Source organism: Panicum hallii, chromosome 9 (genome assembly GCF_002211085.1).
Source record: "Panicum hallii strain FIL2 chromosome 9, PHallii_v3.1, whole genome shotgun sequence".
In the NCBI taxonomy this organism is placed as follows: Eukaryota; Viridiplantae; Streptophyta; class Magnoliopsida; order Poales; family Poaceae; genus Panicum; species Panicum hallii.
The window spans coordinates 14,399,208-14,409,321 of record NC_038050.1 but is presented as its reverse complement, the minus strand read 5'-3'; the positions used below and the strand labels follow the sequence as shown (position 1 = coordinate 14,409,321).

At 47.2% G+C, this 10,114-nt stretch overlaps 1 protein-coding gene across 1 annotated transcript; it reads right to left on the bottom strand.

Moving 5' to 3' along the window:
* Positions 1 to 545: 545 nt before the first annotated feature.
* LOC112878159 (transcription factor MYB30-like) lies at positions 546 to 2,796 on the bottom strand. Its single transcript, XM_025942582.1, has 2 exons — positions 2,353 to 2,796; positions 546 to 1,367 (listed from the first exon to the last, which is right to left on the bottom strand). The coding sequence occupies exons 1-2, from the start codon at positions 2,613 to 2,615 to the stop codon at positions 788 to 790; spliced, it is 843 nt and encodes a 280-aa protein (XP_025798367.1). The 5' UTR covers positions 2,616 to 2,796; the 3' UTR covers positions 546 to 787.
* Positions 2,797 to 10,114: the final 7,318 nt, after the last annotated feature.

The following is a 10,114-nucleotide window of genomic DNA, read 5'->3' as shown; positions in this document are numbered from 1 at the left end:
CGGCAGACGCAGTGTCCATCCAGTGTTTTCAAGAAAGGGAGAATCATCCACAGAAGCATGTTTGGAGTAATCCTTCTTCCGTTGCTCGAGCCGTAAATTCTTCCTTGTTTTACGCGTTTCTTACCCGGCTGAGGGCTGGAGGTACAACGAGGCCCATTTCTTTGCGGACATGTGGAAAGCATGGGCGCCGTAGCCCCACCACAGTGCACCCAGCTTTATCACAAGCAAATTTTATGCCGCCGCCACGGACTCGTGCGCCAAGAAACGTTAACCTTGTGCTGCACTGAAAAAGGGCCACGACGGCACGATCTGTGCAATGAATGGTGCCAGCGGTGCTGCTCTGAAACAGTGCCACTATCAGCGGGACCTCCTGCTTCTGTACTAGTTCAGTGCGAATTCTACTGCAGGTCATTTGTTTTTTTCTCGCCCAATACAATGAATCTTGGGTGCCCCATCTGCGAATGAATTGACCCTGGTTTTAAGGCGGTTAATTTGTGATTGTGGACCCAATGGGGAAGAAGATAGGAAGGTAATTAACCACACTGTTGCCATCTCATTTTTCATGATAGGCAAGCACCGCATCTGATTGAATTGTGACGGACGCCAGCTAAAGAACGAACGAAATGGTGCTAGTATTCCTTTTTTCTAAGCAGGGTGAAATCACCCGATCGAATTTCCCAACATTTTCTCATCGGCGGAGATTGGGGAAAGGATAACAGAAAAATGAAAATAGGAGGCTCTAATCTTGCGAGGTGGCGGCTAAGCTCGGGTCCTGCGCTAATTGCTGTTACAAGACGCTCAGGTCCCTCATGTCGCCGGACTCCAGCAGCATCTTGAGCCAGAACTCCATGTCCTCGTCCCTCGTGGCCGACGACGGCGGGCCCGCGAGTCCCAGCTCCTCGTCGTCCATGGCGCCGAGGCCCATGTCCACCACGTCCGGCGACGACCAGAAGCTCTCGTCGATGGGCGGGAACTCCGCGGAGCTGAAGCTCTCCATCTCCATCTCCGCCTTGGCGGCCCCGGGCTGGAGGCTCGCGCTGGTGGTGGCGGCGTTGTCGCCCGACGACACCGCCGCGGTGGACTCGGCCGCCGTGGAGAACGTCGTGACGCCGCTGCTCACGCTGCTCGACAGCCCCGGCGACGCCGTCATGAACGTCTCGCTGTTGTCGGCCTTCGCGGCGGCCTGCTTCTTGTTCTTGGGCGCGGCGGGCTTGCTCTTGCGCGCCTTCTGCTTCTTCGGCCGGCCGGCGGCGGAGGTGTCGCCATCCGCGTCGTCGTCCTCCAGACGTTTCTTGATGTGGGTGTGCCACACGTTCTTGATCTCGTTGTCGGTGCGCCCCGGCAGCTGCGCCGCGATCGCGGACCACCTGCATCGCCACGTAACATTCAGCTGTCAGCGCCAGCAGGAACACGACGAGCAGAACACAATTCACACACAAAATTAAAAAAAAAAAGTAAAAAAATAAAAATCTGCGCGATGCGATGCAAAGCCTGCAAGATTTTTATTTCGATGCCGCAAAGATTTGATTCCGCTAGCTTGCACTTGCAGGTCGTTTCGAAACACAAAAAACTCCTCCTCGCCAAGCCCCCATGACTAGTTTATCTTGGGCACAGAAAAAAAACTTGCTCCGGCATTGAATTCAGAGACTGGGGGTTCTCATGTGCGCTGAAAGTGGTAGGACGGATGAGATCAGGGCCGAGCGAGGACATCCTTGGGCACAGCACAGCATCCCACTGCGTTTCGTTTCTCCCCAAATTTTCTACGCCATCCTGGGCAGAAACTTGACGCTGCACATGCGCCGCGCAGCGCGCGTGGTCCGGGCCTGCGCAAGTGGCGAGCGAGCGGCGGTGCTGCCATGTCAAGCGCGGGATTTTCCTATGGCAGGAGAGGCCAAACGAGATGGAATCTCTGGCGACTTTGATGGCGGGGATTGGCTGGTTATCCTGCAAGTGCAGGGGGCTTAGGCTTAGGCTAATCGCCGGGGCTCTTGTCCTCTCTGGCCTCTGCGGGTGGGGGATAAGTTATGGTTTCGAGGCGGCTATGGCCGTGGCCGCCGCGCAATGATAAAAGCCGTACGAAAAAAGCTTGGAAAAGATGGGGGAGTATCTTTCCCATCTGAGCCACTGTTGGTGCCTGCACCGCAGTGCGGGGCCCACCCAGCAGGCCTTTTTTTTATGTCACGGAAAAATGTCTTCGTTTTCTTTTTTGCGGAGGGAAGAAATGCACGCGATTTAATTTACTTGTGCGAGAGAAAACATAGATGGAATGGGAATCAAAACGGGAATATCTGGGGGCGAAAACGGATAAGCAAAAAAAAAAAAAAGGGAAGGTGGCAGGGAGGTGGTGCTGACCTGTTGCCGAGCTCGCGGTGGAGGCGGACGATGAGGGCCTCCTCGTCGGCGGAGAAGTTGCCGCGCTTGATGTCGGGGCGGAGGTAGTTGATCCAGCGGAGGCGGCAGCTCTTGCCGCAGCGGAGCAGCCCGGCCTGCCGCGGCAGCGCGCGCCAGTTGGGGTGGCCGTGCTGCCGGATGTAGGCCACCAGCCGCTGGTCCTCCTCGGGGCTCCACGCGCCCCGCCGCAGCCCCTCCTTCTCGCAGCACGGCGCCCTCCCCATCGACCGGCTCGGGCGAGGCGGCGGCAGCGATCGAGCTGGCCCCCTCTGGAGCTGGACGGAAGGAGATCTCGCTCGGGAGGGGACTCGGTAGTGCTCCTGTCCGGCTCGGGACGGCGGCGAGCGAGCGAGAGAGAGAGGGGGGGAGTGGAGCGGCGCGAGGATGACGGGGACGGGCTGTCCCCGGCGTGGGGTATTTATGGTGGCAGGGGCAGGAGGAGGAGGAGGCAAGCGAGCGAGCGAGGCGAAGGACTGCGGGGGCAGAAATGGAAAACGTGGGGCAAAAAAAGTGGCGAGACGCGACTGCGCGTACGCACGCACGCACGCCTTGCGTTTTTGTTTCCTTCCGGCTCTCCGAGCTGGGTTCACCGTGCGCTGGCTTGCTCTGCAGTGCTCTTGCTGGCCCGCACGCTGCTGCAGCGCTGCGCGTTGGACTCGTGCTGTGGAGTGTGGAGGGCCCCCCTTTCCCTCCAAGTTTTTTTTTTTGCCTCCTGAAGGAAAAGGAGTTGTGGAGTTTTCAGAGGCTTCTCAGAAATAGGGTGGGATGGATCACGGATGGAGACGGGGCTTGAGGTGGGGCCCGCGTGGCAGGGAGAGAGAGGGGGAGGGGGTTGATTGGCTACGGGATTTTCTGTGACGGGCTGGGAGCTGTAGCTCTGGGGGTGCGGGGAAGGACGGGGTCTAGGAGAAGATGTCAGTCATCGGACAATAATGGAGCTACGGGTGCCGTCATGCTTGGTTGTGTAGCTTGGTTGACGTAACTGTTGGCATGTTTTCACATTTGTGATGGAATAGTGACTAAAGGTGCTTGTCGGCTACCGCCTATAAGCCGAGCGATAGTCTTGTCGCGGTTTTCCCCACACCGTGATACCCGGCTATACACGTGTACGCTCACAAGGCAGTAACAACATCTTACCGCGTGTTTTCCGATTGATGAGGTAACAGCGATAAAAGTAAATCGCCGACCAAGTACATTAATTGTACTTCACCGTAAGAAATGGTCGTTTGATGAAGGTTTCACCACAGCGTAGTTTATTTGTAAAGTCGAATACGACGCATAGACGTCTCCAAAATTTTGCATCCCGCGAAGAGCAAGTCACCATTTGCTCTCAGCCAGTACAGGTATCTCCTCGGGTTTTTCTTTTCCTTTTTTGAAACGGTAGGTAACTCCTCGGTGAAGACACAACCGTACTACCTTTACCATGTCAACGATCTAAAAAGATCCAGCCAGCCCAGCATCATCCTTGGTTTTGATTGGCTGCCGGCCATATGCCCATGTCACACCCCCATTAGCCAAAAGATGACAACACCACACATTAACTTATGACCTATTATAACTGACCACAGGATCCTGAGAGATTTAGTGCCTGATTTTAAAATCCAAAAGCCAGGGGAGCCCAGATCGGAGGAGCAAAAAAAAAAAAGATTATCTCGTGGACAGCAGCAGCATAGGCTAACATTTCAAGCCTCTCCCAGCACAAGCTGGGCCATGCATGGCAGGGGCCAATTTGCTAAGCTTCTGTAGCAATGCTGGGGTATGCAGGCATGCACTGAGGAGCACAGGGGCACGGCCGGGCTCTGACAATTGCTTGATTGGAGCATGTACAACCATGTGACAGATGCCTAGCTAAACGAATATTCACTTTTCATTTGGTCTAGCTTGAGACGGCGGCTCAAACGAATATTCACGCATATGATTCCTTCCATCCGATGTATTAAAGATGCCATGTACATGCCACTAACAATAAACCCTTAGTTTTGGTTTGCATGTTCATGATACACGGACGCAGGCGGAGTCACAACATAACTTGTACATGTGTTGATTCATACCACCACCACCACCACGAAGTTTATCATGATTCAAATGCCCTAAAAACCCATTCATTATTGAAGTTAGAAATCCAGAGTTTTTTTGCCTGGAAATAAATAAATAAATAAAATCCAGATCATATCTTAGCAAGTTCCATCTAATTCAACCTATAATAATATACCATCTACATTTGACATCCGAAATTAAACATCAATGGCACTTGTTTATAGCGCTGGGGAAATAACGCTGCACCGTATCTAGCTAATCCTTCATGCTAATTATTATCGGACCTCGGGTTCATTTTTCTCTTTTTTTTTTCTGGAGAAACGAAATCCGGATCGTACCGTAGAACACGCTATTGATACGGTATGATTCATACTATAGTACCATTTGATCAATTTCACGCTTGAAAAAATAAAGATATCTAATAGTATTACTCCGTATTTACAGTATTGCTAAAGAAAAAAAATCATGCATTGTATCTGGCCAATTTCTAAGCAAATTAATTACTCTCATCGATTATTCCCTTCCTACGGTTGACAGGACTCGTCCAGATACACAGACGACCGAGCTGGGCATGACCCCTGAAAGCCAAATATACGCAGCCTCCGAATATGATTATCCTCTAAAGTGCATGCTATTTTTCTATCGGTCAAAGAAAATTATTATACTGTAACCGAAGGTGGCGGGCAAAATAGTTCTGCTCTCTCTTTCCGTTCAAACAGGTAGTCTGCCGCCGTCGACAAATAAAGCGTGTGGCGCAGATTCAGAATGTTGCTGCTCGCTTGCTTATTCAACTTAAACTAGTTGCTGAAATTTGTTTAGACCAGGTGCGTGCTCTCCAAGCGTATAAACAATCGAGATCATCTTTTCAAAAAGAAAAGAGAAAAAAAGCAATCAAGATCCGCGACGCGGCGTTACAAATTTACAATGATTTGTGCGAATTCTCCAAGATGGTTAAATAATGAATGCTGCCGGCGGTCACAATGCTCGTGTTTGGGATGACGTTGTTAACCATCTTTGTCCATCTCAGGTTTGAATCCAAATGAAACTTTTGTTATGAACCATGCTCGTGCCGGAGAGGGAAAGTGTGTATTCAAATTAACAGCAGCATCAGGGTAATATGGATGAAGGAGAAGATACAAGTCAAGAGGAAAGGGAGGAGAGGATCCGCGTGCGCGTAAAAGTCAAAACAATAAAATGTTACTGAAAAGGGGAAGGTACTTGGAAATTTTGGTTTGGCTAACAGTGTGCGTACATGGTTTGATTAGACATGCATGGCGAGATAACGGTAGGTCTAGCGGCAGGGAAGATCGATGGTAGATGGCAGATGCATATCGCTCTTCCGAGAGCCAGCGCTGGCCATCTTCGGCCCGGCTCTGCCCAGCTAGCTACGCTGCGGCAGCCGACGGCGGGACGACCCGAAGTGCGCCGCGCCCTTGACCGCTCGCGCTGAACCGAACGTCACTGTCCTGGACACATCATTTATCCCGTCGCTTTGCCTACCTACACTAAGCTACTCTAATAAAGATTACTAGTAGTATGCTGCACACGATGTGACGGCCGTCCGTTCCTTAATTTCTCTCGCCGGGTTCGTTGCCAGCATTTTGTCATCTCCGCATGTGAACGCATGGCCGGGGGGATCATCGACATGTACGTGTCCTCCTTTTGACGAGCCGGCCGGGACGACGACGACCGGACGACACCGACTAGTAAGCAGGTACCATCATGTAGCACTAGCGACCCATAAACATTTACTTGACCAGCATGCTGGGGCCGGGCAGGGAACACACCTTTAGTTTTTAGCAGGACAAGTTGTACATGCGAATGTGAAGTCCCTCGTGCAAGTAGCACACGTACGGTTCTTTTTTTCCCCCAAAAAAATCAACACGTGCACTGTGAACTTAGAAAAATGCCCTTGATTTGGTAACGTTTCCGGTGGAAGATGCAAGGAACCGCGCATGCAGGGCCTGCTGGTTGGACTTGTGCTAGTAGAAGCACTTTTCTAGCTAGTTGCTGTGGAAGATTGCAGCGGGGCTAGCTGATCAAAACTCTCCGGGAAAGCGAGAGTTCACATCGTGCCATCGAGTTAGCTAGCTTTGAACGAGCGAGGGGATGTGTATGAGGTGCCATGCCATGCATCCACGAAAGCTCTTTTTTTTTTCCAAAAAAAAAACTTGTTTACAGTATCCTCTCTCCTTGGAAAGAAGTTGGGCGGTGCTTGGATTGACTGCCCGTTTCGTTTACTCCAGCACATTTTTTTCTCTGATCTAGCACTTATTAGGGGGGCATCCAACTAACTATTTTAATTTTGACACAAAGACAGGCGAGAGTTTTCCTTTTGCTAATCCATGGTAGTATTGCTGTTGTACGTGATCACGATCGATCATTACATTTGAAGTTACACACAAATTATAGGGCATGTGCATGCACTCACTCCTTTCCTTCATCAATTCCTTTTTTAGTGAGAAACAAAGTGGAATTTCAAAGATACCTACGAAGTACTCCCCCCGTTTCAAAAATATAGGTCGTTTTGGCAAATCTAGATGCATAATGTTTGCTACGTATCTAGACATAATGTTTATCTATGCGCATAAATCTATGTATCTAGATTTGCACCTACATTTTGGAATGGATGGAATATGTCTCTAATTCTTTTATCACGTGGCACAGATTATACATTTATACTGATACAATGAGAATGCTTACAATAGTAATATTAGATAATGAATCTCGGAGATTTGACTAAATTACACAATCATAGGGTGTCAATTCTCCTATCCAAATCCACCCTACGTATGACATATATAACCTCAGGGTCTTGTTGGACCGCAGCGTCCAGACCACCTGGAAATGAATAGAGAGACCTTGGGCTTGTCTGCCAAGGTACAACGCACGCGGACAAGCACAGCCTGAACTTACGCGCTGGCTTATATTTTGGCCCGTGCAAAGAGTAGTCTATATGTACAAGCATCCGCCAAACGATCGCCATCTTCGTTTCTTTGGTGCACCAAAAGTCATCAACTAAGAAGAGCCCGCGAGATCTTTTAAGTGGCCTAACAATACTACACTACTAGAAAACGGTCTATCGGTACCAGCACGTTAGTGCCGGTCAAAAACGAGCCGGCACTAACGTGCCTCAACAGTGTAAGGCGGGCACGTTAGTGCCGGCTAGAAATACCAGCCGGCACTAACGTGCCATCCCCCCAACTGTCAGACGGCTGCCACAACGGTCAAAACGCACGTTAGTGCCGGTCGGCATTTCTAGCCGGCACTAACTTGGTCAATTACAAGTTAGTGCCGGCTAGTCACTAACTTGCCCCATATACTACCGGCCACTCCAAATCCAGCCCTCCATTTCATTTGGCACTCCTTCTTCCCGAGCCTTCAACCGAGCTCTTCTCACTCCCATGGCGTGTTACAGGGGAGGTGCTGCCCATTTTTTCCCAAATTTGTGAGGATTTCACCCATCCAAGTGCACCAAAGGTTAGTATCTTCTTCCACTCTTCTTTCACGGTATTTATTCTTTGTTTCATGCTTTCTAGATAAAGAAAATAGTGATTTGAAGGTTGAGGAAAAATGAGCATCATTTTCCGATTTGTTCATTAATTTGAGCAAAATAGAATCGATTTGTTACTTTTTAGAGAAGGTTTTCTAGATAGTTTGACTATGACACATTTAGAGTAATTTTTTTGAATTATTTCACGGGGGCATGTGTATATGTTACTATGCAAAATTTTAGAGATTTTAAGGATGAGGGACAATGAGCTAATTATTATTTCAATACGTTTATACTATCTATGGTGATTTCTCAATTTTAATCACACTGCAGTTCTTGTTCCTACTGAACACTAATGTTATGAAAAAGAAACAAAACCATGTATACCATCTCATATCAAGTATGAAGAAATACCTTTTCCTTTAATTCATGAAAACATGACAAATAGACTTGTTGTTGTGGGGTTCATGGCCACAATACGAAACAAATCAGGGCACCCACTAGTTATTACATGCACAAGCCCAACAAACTGAAATCAATCCCGACAAAGCAAATGCACCACAGCAAGATGTACAAAAAGGGGGTCGTGATCTATTGGACAACCCGCACACAATAAATGCACAAGCCATATAATAATCTCTAGAAAAATTTCTGCAAATTATAAATATCCCGATGTATGTATAATTCGAAGCTTTGCAAATAAATCTTGAGTAAAACTACAGAGGCAATTCACTGTAGAACTTTTCGAACTGTATGGCTACTATTGAATGCAAGTTGATAAATATTTGGTGTATTTCCACTCAATATACATATCCTAGATGTATTTCTTCCTATCCAACAAAAGGAATGATGCCATATCTCATTAGGTTGATATTGCTCCCAAGTCCCAATCAATTCGAACTCAAATCAAAGCAATGGTATGGCATATATTATGAAAAATTGCACAATAACCTTAGATGTCACTACACTGAATAAATCCAAATGGCTGCAAACAAAACTTTCTTAAAACAATATATATGGATATTATTGTCATAATGCAAGGAGATTTATGTACTTAATACATAAGAATCATCAAAATCCTTCCCAAAACCATATTTAGAGGTTTCGAAAATAATATCCAAAAACATATAGAATAGGTGATCTTACATAAGCTTGCAAAATTTTAAAATTGAGTTCAACCTCATGGGATATGAAGTTGACAGATAGCAATATGTATCTATTTCATCACTACTCATGTAGCCATCTGCTGATTTTCATATCTCAAAAAATGAGATTGAGTTTGATCATAAAATTTTGCAAGCTCCTATTGTATATGTCTGATTTTTTTTAGAATTTCCAAACCTTGGATATGCCTCTGGAGAGTTTCTCACAGTTTCACTCTCAAATCTACTCCCTCCGTTCCGTTTCAAATTATCAGTCGTTTAGACTTTTCTAAATTCATAGTTTTTCTATGCATCTGCATATATATATATATATATATATATATATATATATATATATTACGTCCAGGTGTATTGTAAAATCTATAAATCTATAAAAAAAAGTCAAAACGAACGGAGAAAATACCACGGACAAAAGCAGATTTACATTTACATTTTTTTAATTACTTCATAGTAACCTGTTTTTAGGGATAATGAGCATGATTTTTTTTTAATTTGTACAGATGGACCGGCAATGGATGCACGGAAGCCGGAGCACCTCGGCGTGGATTCAGGGTTTAGATTCTTTTCTCAAGGCAGCAATGGCAAATAGGTCGCCAAAGGGTTTAATGTGTTGTCCATGCAGTGTTTGCGAAAATAAAAAGGAATTCCGGAAAAGAGAAACTCTATGGAATCACCTGGCCTTGAATGGTTTCATGAGTAACTATAGCCTTTGGACTAAGCACGGCGAAGTTGGAGTTATGATGGAAGATAATGAAGAAGATGATGATGGTGATAACAATCTTCCAGATTGGGCATGGGTTCATGAAGCAGGTGGCTTTCAAGATGAACCAATGGACGAGGGTGAAGCAAATGTTGCACAAGAGGAGCCACCTGACGAGCTAGGTCAGGCGTTGCTTGATGCACAGAAAGACAGTGACACTGTGAAGGAGGCATTAAAGTTTGAGAAGATGTTGGAGGATCACAAAAGGCCGTTGTTCCCTAATTGCAAACCGGAGCAGAAGAAGTTGGGTACCACGCTAGAGATGCTGAA